The sequence below is a fragment of the Cupressus sempervirens genome, chromosome 10 (assembly GCF_028749045.1).
Source record: "Cupressus sempervirens isolate cs-2001-9-10 chromosome 10, ASM2874904v1, whole genome shotgun sequence".
Taxonomy (NCBI): domain Eukaryota; kingdom Viridiplantae; phylum Streptophyta; class Pinopsida; order Cupressales; family Cupressaceae; genus Cupressus; species Cupressus sempervirens.
Window position 1 is genome coordinate 948031119 of NC_143127.1, and position 12108 is coordinate 948043226.

Consider the following 12108-nt stretch of genomic DNA (forward strand, 5'->3'; position numbering starts at 1 on the left):
TTTATCCTATTCCTTCACCCTTCTAGAAAGAACTAAAACATTAATTAATTGCAAGTGCTAGAAGCTTCCCCCTTCCAATAATTAATGCACTCTCTAGAAACTCTTCTCTTGCAATAATTAATTGTGCTTCTAGAGGCTTCCACCTTTCCAATAATTAATACACACTCTAGACGCATCTCCTTTGTAATACAATAATTAATTAAATTAATTAAATATAAAGCCACCTTTTAATTTTAATTTATTTAATGACTTTATAAGAAATTAATTTAATTTTTTCTTATCCTCCACTTAGACTTTGGAGAACGTGAAGGCCAAAAGATGGGATCATTACAAATCTACCCTCCTTGAAATTGCTTGTCCTCAAGCAATTAAGTAACATAATGGACTCCAACCTCCACCTGGATCCCAATATGTGATATCCATATGGAAGTTAAACCAACTGCAAACCTGCATCATCAGGACCAACCCCTGTAGCCTAGCATTCAAAACTTGTGCTGATGAAGTCAGAATGTCATCATAAGGCAACTCCATAGAAAACGTCTTCTTCCCTTTATCCATCTACATAATATATATTGGACTGGAATGCATATTATCACCATCATGCATTGAAAAAGATGTAGTTGTAGGTGAACCATATGTACTCATGCTAACTGTATCAACAATAGGTGTTGCTGCATCGAAATATATGGACATAGGAACAACATTAACTGCTGCAACAGAAAATTGAACTGAATTTGTAGTTGATGAAAACTCATAATCATTAACATGTGTGGCTTCATTAGAAAATACATCAACCACTGCATTTATACCATTAAACTCCTCATTGGATGCTTCAACTGACATAGAAGTGGCTGCTGATATGATAGTATCCTCGCATTCTCCTAATTCCACTATTGCTACATCATCATCCCCTGACAAGGCTTCATATGTGGTCTCCTGACTTTGCACGCATGTCTCTACTGACTCTGCCGAAATGCCCACATCACCAACATCATAGCTGGCTGGCTCTATACGTGTCTCGATCCCACCTGAGAAATCGACTACCTTCTGCTCTGGAGCAACGTACAAATCATCAATGTTGATGCCCATCTGTCTAGCCATAAGCTACAACATCATATCCATTCGCCTATTCTGCTCCTGTTGCATACATTGCCTCTTCTCTAATGTACCCAATAACTCTCTGAACATCACATCTTGATCTGGACTAATATACATCTTTATCCAACTATCAATATGATCTCCACAAGATGGCAGGACTTATAGCTCTGATACCACTGTAATGGACACCCAGGAATGCCCAAAAGCTGAACCAACTGCTGAAATTATATTAATTCTAAAAATGCTGCAATCAAGTACAAAGAGATGTATTCGAAAGGCCAAACCCTAAGGGAATGACGTCTAGAATGTTACAACAGAGAATGAACGTCCTCTATTGTCAAAAAGGGAGTGTGATTCACACATCCAAGCTCTTATCAAATGCAAGTTATAATCATCCGATACAATAATCCCATGCTAAACAATGAGAGTCTCAACCCTATTTATCCTATTCCTTCACCCTTCTAGAAAGAACTAAAACATTAATTAATTGCAAGTGCTAGAAGCTTCCCCCTTCCAATAATTAATGCACTCTCTAGAAACTCTTCTCTTGCAATAATTAATTGTGCTTCTAGAGGCTTCCACCTTTCCAATAATTAATACACACTCTAGACGCATCTCCTTTGTAATACAATAATTAATTAAATTAATTAAATATAAAGCCACCTTTTAGTTGTAATTTATTTAATGACTTTATAAGAAATTAATTTAATTTTTTCTTATCCTCCACTTAGACTTTGGAGAATGTGAAGGCCAAAAGATGGGATCATTACAGTATCTTTCTAATGCCTTGTACTTATTGAGATGGAGGCTTGTATTAAAATTCGATCCTCAATTGATTAGATGTATTCTTCTTCTATATTTATATTGGTCCCTTCATTGCTTTAATTAGGATATTACTGCTTATCCACATTTTCTTCTAAATCACTTTCAGGCTCCTAATTGTGTTTGCATAATCTAATAGATTGAAGTGACATGTATTGGGAGTTCCTGAAATATAGGTTGTCTTTGTATTTGAATTGTTATTGACTGAACTGTAATGATACAATCCATGATTATATGTTTGCAATTCTGTCATCAATTTTTGTACTTGCCCAATTTCTTCAAACACAAAATTTAGTATTCTTAGTGTATAGTTTTGATGATTACAGTACACAGGTTCTGTCTTGAGCAATCTAAATAATGATGTGAGAAATGACGTACACATATCCTTGAGGAATGGTCACACATGAGATGGGCTTGGCAATGAATTCGCATGTATCCTCTCCTTGTTTTGTGACCTCTAGTTCATAGTTTTTATTTTATTTTATTTTATTTGTATGGTCCTTTCCATTTTCTATATGAGATCCACATTTCAATAATAATCTGTAATAGGCAATTTGATTGTGTTATTGTTTGTTTTCACTCCTTAGCTCAGAAATTCAGAACATCTTCAATTATTGCTGCTATAATGCAACTCTGTTTCAAGTCACTTTATAATACCAAGATTTATATCTTTATCTATTCTTCATATGCTTCCTTTTCTATTCCCAATTGTGCTCTTCATACTCTTATCTTAATCCCTTCATTTTGGGATTGTTGTTTTTGTAGCTTGGAATATATTGACCAAATTTCTCAATTTATACTAAATATCATCTAAAGGATTAGGAATGCTCAGTCAAGCAACAATCAAGATTGTAAACTCTGAAACAAACAAAAAATGGCAAATTGTGTTTGTAAAAAGAGGAGCAATTACAAATGTCATGTACAATACGAAACAAATCTACATTTTCCTCTTCCCCTTCCCACCAAAAAGAAAAAGAATTTAGAGAACTTACTTGTGAATCCAGATTTGCTTGACAAATCTGTTTGAATCTACTTTGAATCCACTTGCAATCGATCTACAAGGCTGCCGAAGACTATTTCTCTCCACCAAAACCCTTCTTCTATCCTTCAAACACTAAAAATTGTAAAATTAACAATAAATGGATGAGTCGATGGGCATCCCAATTTTACTAGTGCAAGAAATTTGCGATTTATCATAGAGAAGTGGCCAACTTATCAACGAGAATTTTTATGGCCTTCTTGGCTTGAACTTTTTGCAAGAAAATCGTAATTTTTCTCATTTGCAAAAGTTCTCATGTGAAGTAGAGATATCTGCCACTTCTTGGAGAGATTTTAATCTATTTTCTCAAGGAATTTGTTGAGTGCTTCAGCACAAAGGGGTGGCTACAAATAGAAGCCAAAGAGACGAAGGCAACTTGGCAGCCTGGATAACTACAGTTTTGCAGATGCCATGGTCAAGTCCTCCATGCATTGCATAGTAGTGAACTATTTTTACGGTATAACTACCTTGTTTATTGTACTTGAAAAGTTAAGTACATTAAAGGACAAAGCCACTCAACTATTGGAGCATGAAAAAAAAGCTTTCCCTGACTTGGATGAGAAGAGTAGGACATAGCTTGTTTAAGAACATTCTCATGTCACTACTTTGGAGAGTATAGTGGTGGAATTGCGAGAGCAGTTGGCCCAAAATACTTATAGTTGACAGACAAGATCGTCGAGCTGGTTGTCACTTAGGAAGGTTTGAATGGAAAAGATAAAGAACTGAAGAAGATTAAGAAACAAATGATGAAGGCAGCATATATGCCCAAGGCATATAGGGAGCCAAAAATGACAGTCCCACCTAGCCACACATTGCTTCTGCAGCTCTAGGAACCTCTTCTTGCCCCTCTTCTTAGTCTTTCTTTCGTGTATACATAGCCACATTTTGTTTTCAGTCATCTAGAAGAAGACACTTTTTTGTGGGGGTTGTTGTAGATGGCAGTGTTTCCGCATTTAAAGATAAAAAATGTAATTAGTGGATAGTTAATTGGTTGTATAATGCTATTTTTGGTACTTAAAAATAAACAATGTGATTAGTGGATAATTAAATGGTTGTATAATGTTATTTTACTTCCGATTGGTTCTGAATAGTTGTTGACAGTTACGTGAATGCAGTTGATTCTTTAACAAAATCTGTAAATACTGCTAAGGTTTTGAGGTGAATGGATGTGATGGTTTTATCCTTTGTCATGCATGGTTACATTCTCAGTGAAGTAGTTTCCATTTTGGCATTGGCACAATTCCACTTTAATTTAGCTACTTAATGTGCATATGGGTTTCTTCTGTTAATCATAGCTTGCATTCAGAAATGCCTTCTTAGTATTATGTGGTTACAAATAAGATTGCTAGTTATATTGTGATCCTCTCGAAGTTTCAACCATGTTGTTATGTTGACAAGGCCACCGAGTGGCTTTATTTGACCCTCCTAGGAGATGGGTGAAGTTGCATGAATCTGTAACTAAGTCGTCTCGCCTTGGATGTCTGCATGTTTCATCTTATCTCATTTTTCATCTACAATTGTCAATTAGTGGCTCTTCAGTCTTTTGATGAAATAATTTTGATTTATGATGCTTCTCACTTTGATGATTGCATTTTTTATGTTTTGTCACACATAGTTCTCTAGTTTCTCTATTACTAGAGCTCTGGCATTCAATAATATTGTTGCATGAGGAAGAACAGTTCTGGTTCCTTCACTTGTTCCTTTTTAATGGCATCCTTTCAGTATTCATTACTTAAATATTAATTTCTAATGCTAGCAAGTTTTTAGTTAGAGTGAAATTACCAATGCTATCTAAGCGGTCACTGTACAAGTGGTTTGTCCGTAATTTTCTTCTATTTTTACATGCTTTCCTTATACTTAGTCAATTTTTTCTTTACATCCACTATACTTTTTGTCTTGAAATGGATATATTCTGTAACTTGGATCAAATTGGTTGAAACTCGAAAATACATTTTGCATCACTAAGCATATGTTTTAGGCTTTTAAGAAACATTGTGTTGAAATCTCTCAACTAGACAAGATTTAACAACAAACAAACATTTCAGCAAGATCAGGGTTTTAAAGAGTTTGAGATCTAATTGAAATATGTTATCAACTGATAGCAGAGAATCTTAAAAGATAGACAAGTCACAACACCATCGGTTTCTATGTTCCCATAAATGGGTTTAGGAGGAAACTTTGAAGAAACATAAAATAATAGTACAATCCTCAAAAGCTATTATTATCAGGATATGTTCAGAAATACGGTATATATCTTTTGGGTTTCATTTGATTATTTAAATCTAAGAGAAGTTTTTATCTATATGCTTCAATAAATCTTAAGCCAAGCATCTCAATCTATTTGACCATTAGAGAATTAGCCCTACTGGAAAGCAAGTGGTTCCTGTACTCTCGTTGCATATCCACCATGGACTTAAAAGGTGATAATTAAATGTCTGTTTATTTGTGTTCAGTAGCATGATCTAACCTAACTTTTAATCATGCCACTAGTTGATAATGTACTTCCAGGTAAAGATGGAACCAGAAAAGCATATGCAATGTCAATGCAGTAAGAATCCATCAATAAGTAATAATGAATGATATGCAGGTTTGATAATTTGTCTTGATTTTTGTTGGATTTTTTTTTCAGCTCTTCGACAACTTAGGAGCATAACGTCTATGGAACTAGGATGTGATCCTAGAGGTCATTCTCCAGCTGGTGATGATTCAGTTCCATGGTACTGTGCTATTATTGCTGGAAAACCAGGATTTAAGCTCAGTAAAGCACGTGAGGTAAGTCATATGTCCGAGTACATTGTTTCTTCATTTATGAGTTTTGTTTTTTAATACTAGTCATGATGGAACAACTTCCTTGTCGGTTTTTTTGTGCCAAGCATAACTGACAGATCCACAGATTTTGCGCAGTGTACAGGACAATCTTACTAATGAGGCAATCACAGATGCAGTTGATATATCATCTGCTCCTGTTTCACTAGTTGCAGCACAGGCTTTCAAAGAAAAACGTCTTACTTTAGGATGGTTAGATGGGACTGCACAGAAAGTATGTGGTTTTATTGTCATTTTGTGAGGTCCTTTTCAAATATATTATTGGAATGATTGTTAAATGATTATTTGTGGAGAAATATAGTCAGTTGTTTTTCTTTGTTCAGATTTACATTTCTAAACCAGGAAAAATGAAGTTCCATGATTGCAACAAACTCTACCTTAATGATTTATGTTAACAATGAATCACATAAACTGCAGATTGAATGTTCATGTACACAAAATAAATGAAAATTAAGAAGTTTTTATGCATGTATGTTTCAACACACACACACACACACACACACACACACACAGAGCGCCATAGAATAATTATACACACAAAACAAATGGAATTAAGCATTTGAATGCATGCATATTCCAACACACAACATAGCCGTAGGTTGACATGCACACACGAAACAACATTAACTTACATACATAAACCAAATGAAATCAGCATTTGTATGCATTTATGTTTTAGCATGGACACACAAACATAATCTAAGAATGGTGCAATTATGTGTATTGGACCCATAGAATTGAATGATAGTTATATGTGAGCATGCATAATATGTGTGAACAAAAGATTGCTGTGCTAAACATTGAAAGAAATATCAATACTTATATTTTGCATAAGACATATCTTATATTTGATCTCATACTTATTGTCTTTATCCTTATTTGAACTTGCTTGCAATTCACAAAGGGACACTTTTTTTCTTGGAAGTCAAAATAGCTCTTTTCTAAGTAGAATCTTCTATTTTATTGCTGCACTTTCGGAATAGGTTCAGCATGAAAATCTCTTTGCCCTATTTATTGATATATAGCTTAACATGGTCTGCAGATAATTGTAGAATGGTTACCAACCAGAATACTAAAGCATATATTCAAATGTACTAGAATCAACAAAGCATTTACTACGAATATCATAAGTACCAAAGGTGGCGAGGGAAACCAATATATTTTTATTGATTACCAAAAACAACAAGTACATCATTCCAATTCCAATTTTCTTAAATAGAGGTCGGTTGGTTAGGAGGGCCTACTGATGCATTTCCTTGCTAGCAAACTACCCAATCCCCAAACTAACTATCTTTAATTACAACATTGTATTATTATGCTTTACAATAATTTTTTGTGAATTTAATTTAACAGCATTTCTTTATTTTTGTATTCAGTGGACTTGTGCATTTTCTATGCGAGTTCTTCTAGCAGATTCAAAAGTATATTAAATCCCTTACATGGACCTAATAAATTGACTTGCACTTGAAAGTTGATATCAAAGTGACAATAGATCAAGAATATTTTACCGTATCAGATAAATGACATTGGTTTTTGTGATTGGTCATTTAAAATTTACCTGCAGTTTTTTTTTATTTTTTTATTGGTAAACGGCCGAAGCCTTTATAATATATTTTATCAATAAAAAATTATTTTACATGTCCTCCGTTCAAACGGGCACTGGTAGGAAAGAACGGGGAAGAAAACCTCCAGTCTTGCGCGAGATATATGTCCTAAAAATACACATATTAAAGGGGCATACCCCCGATAAAATCTCAGAAGCTTTTTGAAGAGTACATCCGAGGAAAATTTAAATTACATTAGGTCCTTTACAGTAATTATATACAAAATAATCAAGATTAATTGCCCTAAGAGGATTCCGACTGAATATCTTTTCTTGCTTAGCCCTGAAAACAACCACAACCAAACGACCAGACAAACTAAAGAACATAGATATGTTAGAGGGGTTAGCACCAAAAGAGGAAAACGCAATCTGACAGATTGAGGGACTAAAATAATCTTAAAACCTTAAGATAATAAATTAACTAGCTAAATATACAATAGAAAGTAAACGGCAGAAACTTACATAATAAAACAAACCCTTAAATATAGCAGGGCAGAAATCAACTACAGAGGAAGCCAATAGAGCTAAAGCCTATTAAATTATATAAAGAGTCGATTCAATTTATTAATTACCTAAGCCAAAAAAGATATCCCTATTTAAATTTTGGACTTTCTAAATCTGGAAAACCAGAGATAAGTCTAAAAATATGAAGGGTGGGTTAAGATACTAAGTTATACAACATTGGCCCAGGAACCACGGAGCTGATAGTCATATTACTGACTTATCTAAGAGAATTAATATAATGAGGTCTCGAAACTTAAATAAACAAAACCAACAATCAACAAGGACAAACAAACTCTACTTGATACTGCTAGAAGAAGTACTATAACCAGAGAACATGTATATGTAAAGATTAGCAAAAATTATACCACAGCAGGAACAAAATTGTAAATTCTGAACCCTTTGAAGGCCATTTGAATATCAGTGGCAGAGTATAAATAAATCTGAACTACAAACCAAAACAATACCACTGAAAGAACTTACCATAATTGATGAATCAAAGATATCATCTAATCAATGAAAGAATCTAAAATCAAAACACAATGAAACAGCCAGAGGTCTCACATAGAGATGTATACATTATTTTAGAAAACCTATATATAAGAGCACATGCTTCATCAGAATGCACTTGCATACATATATTAATAATATCAGAGAATGCCGAGGATTTCATTAAACTATGTCCATAAGCATACCCTGATGATTATATGCTATACTGAATTCATACATACAGGTATATAAATTAACATATACATCTCTAGATGTTCCCTGATACTTAAGTCAAATGAAAAGCCAGGGGGAAGAATCTAATGCCCCTGAAGGCCATAAGAAATAAGACAGAGACGAAGCCATAATTATAACATTTATATAAAACTAAATACCTATATACACCAGTTGAAATTGTTTTTAGTGTAGTTGTCCACATTCCCATTAATATCAAAGAAAAACCCTAGCTTAAGAGGGAAAACCAAAAAAGCTATTAATTCCTGTCTGAAAATTAACCATAAATGATCTATCTAGTCCAAACCAAAAAACGACTGAACCAAACAAGTTCCAAACTGGGCATCTACATGATCAAGTTTTTTGGACACCATGATAACTTTAGAGATATCGTGAGAATCATCAGACTGAAAATTAAGAGGAATAACCAGAGAAGTGTGCTCCTTACTGGACTTATCAAAATTGGGTAAGCAATACTCCAGATTTACCCAATTCTTCAGATCAATGCCTGGCTCTATGTAGGAGTTGAAGATATTGAGATAATTAAGAAGCCATTCACGATCCTTATCAACCTTAACTCCTCTCCATCTTAATAAAAAGTTTATACTAGCCTCCATCTTGGGCCAGTCCTAAGAAAACTCATGAATGTCCCTTATGGCTATGGCCAAATGCCTTGGCACTATAGCTATGTCAAAGCTCCTTGGAGGGTAGGCCATATAAGTTTCTAGGAACGGAACCCTAGCTTTGTCATCTAAGCTCATTATTGCTTCTTTTATACCATGGCACTAGACTAAATTAAACAGATTGGAGCACAATCTAACCATTACCCATCGCCCTATTTTAGCCCTAGCTAAACAACCGATAAAAGCACCAATAATGTTGTTGTTTGTCCTCCAAGTGAAATCATAATTAAACATACCTTCACCTAGTGCCCTGTTTAAGGCTGCCCTAGTCATATTGTCGACCTGATTCAAAATTCTGCTCCACCTTTCTGGCTTGATATTACCCCTAAAAGCCATCATTCTTACCTCAAATTCATGAAATATGCAGATATTGGTATCCATGATTGAAATGAAAGTGACAAGTCAAAGTCAACAGATAAATAAAGGGATGAGCTCGAAGGTTCTAGAAATGAGGATGATTTCAGAAGATATAATGAGAGACAATTCATAATGATATGGTGAGGGCTAAATAAAAGCCAAATAAGATACAAAAGATAAAAGGTCGAGATATATTCCTGACAAAGCTTGTTTATTAAGACTACTTTCCATAGGTTAGCGATACTAACTATAACCGACAGTCACAGATAAATAAATGATCTGAAAGAGGCTAAAATCATAAAAGGGAGTAATATTGTACAAACTAAATCTATATGCAAAACTTAACTATGTTATACTATTAATTTTAAGGTCTAAACCGTTAGCTCCTATATTTGCCAATTTATCCGCTTTTAGATTACCTTCTCTAAAGATTTGAATTACTTGGTATTCCTTTATTTTATCTAATAGATTGAGAATTTTTTCTAGTTTTGGATTTAAAACCTAATTAGGAGTCGATCTTTTACGTAAAGCATTGAGAACTATCTGAGAATCTCCTTCAATAATCACTTTGACTATACCTATTTTTAGGCATAATTTAATGCCTTCCAGTAGGGCTTCAAGTTCAGCAAAATTATTTGAGGTAGGTTTGATATATTTAGCTCTTTTCATAATCCATTTCCCATCTTCATTATTGATTATACAACCAATGCCCGATTGTCCTGGATTGCCATGAGAGGCACCGTCAAAATTAAGTTTATACCATCCTGGGGGGGAGGTGTCCATTTGCAATTTTGCCTGGCCACTGCATTCCTGGCGGAGTAAATTTGAGGAGGGTTGATTAAGTTAGCCCATTTGACTTTAATCTTGCTATCCCGGAGGGAGAAGGACCCTTCTTCGAATCTAGATTTTCTAATATGAGAATTGAGGGTTTCAATAATGCTAGCTTCAATTTTATTAATAAGGATAGCAGCCTGCATTTCTTGATTCTTGAAAATTCTTCTGTTTCTCTCCTTCCAAATTTCCCATATGAGAATAGATGGGCATATATTCCAAATCTTGCTATAGATGCCAATGTTTTGCCCTTTGGGCCATCCTTTCAGTAGGTCCTTAAAAGTTCCTGGGAAAGGAGAAGTCGAATCCAGTTTTTGTCTAAGCCATTCCCAACAAAATTTAGCAAATGAGCAGTTATATAATAAGTGATCTACTTCTTCAATGTCTTGTTTACAAAGGACACATCTCGAGGGACCTTGAACACCTTTTTTTTATAATTTATCAGCTGTGACGATCTTACCTTGGAAAGCTAGCCATAGAAAAAATCCTGCTTTAGGTAAGCAGGAGGCATCCCAGCAAAGGTGTAGTGGGATATTGATCTCTTCCCATTTTTGGGAATTGATAATTGCTTTATATCCCTCTTTAACACTTTAAATACCTGTTTTAGATCCTATCCAAATCAGCTTATCTTCCCTATTGATCTGTTTGATTTTCCTTTTGGTGATCATCTTCCTAAAAGAATTTTTCACATTTGGGTCTAGGTCCAAATCATCTACAAATTTCCATATCCATTCTTGTTCTTTGTTAAGAGACATGTAATCCTTTACTCTAGTTCCCCATAATTTGGTGAGGAGATTTTTGCATTTATCTGGAAGTCCTAAAGAGTCTATAGGCGGGGATCCATCCCAGGAGTCCTCCCAGAACAGAGCAACTTGACCTCTACCAATGTCCCATGAAAGATGTTTAGTTATAATATGTCTACTTTTAGCAATAAAGTTCCAACTCTCAGAACCTTTGGGTAGATTTTTCATTCTGAATATAGAAAGGGGGTTATCCGCATCAAGATATTTGTTGTACAAAATTTTAGCCCATTTCTGATTGTGTTCCTTAAAAAGCCTCCAAGTTAGTTTTGCTCCAAGAGCTTCATTTTGCCAATTAAGCTTCTTAATTCCTAAACCTCCCATTTCTTTAGGTTTACTAATTTTATCCCATTTGATAAGAGCCATCTTTTTGTCCTCATCACAATCCTCCAAAGAAAGTTCCTTAATTTTGCCTCTAAATTATTATTAATAATTTTAGGAAGAGGGAGGCAAGATAAAGGGAATATGGGTAATGCAGAAAGGATAGCTTTAATTTTGGTAATTTTACCAGCCTTAGTAAGCCATTTGTTCTTCCATCCTCCTATCTTAGTTTCTAATTTAGAGAGAACCTGCTTCTAGACTTTATGATGTTTATTGTCATTTTCTATTTCAATGCCTAGATACTTACACAGAAAATCACCTTTTTTAAAACCCATAATACTACAAATTTGTTTTTCCATTTTTGGATTAGTGTTTATAACTTTATAAAGAAGATTTTAGATTTATCTGCATTAATTTTTTGTCCAGACGCTTCCGAGTATAATTGAATAATAGATTTAATGTTGATAGCTTCTGCAAAGGAACTCTCACTGGGGAGAATTGTGTCAT

General features: G+C 34.4%; 1 protein-coding gene across 1 annotated transcript in view; it reads left to right on the top strand.

Moving 5' to 3' along the window:
- Positions 1-12108, top strand: part of LOC149537110 (DNAJ heat shock N-terminal domain-containing protein) — a 322115-nt gene that overhangs the window by 255468 nt on the left and 54539 nt on the right. The window contains exons 15-16 of the mRNA XM_089807127.1: positions 5589-5731; positions 5853-5999. Of these exons, the coding sequence (XP_089663253.1) occupies positions 5589-5731; positions 5853-5999 (290 nt within the window). The remainder of the gene's footprint in view (positions 1-5588; positions 5732-5852; positions 6000-12108) is intronic.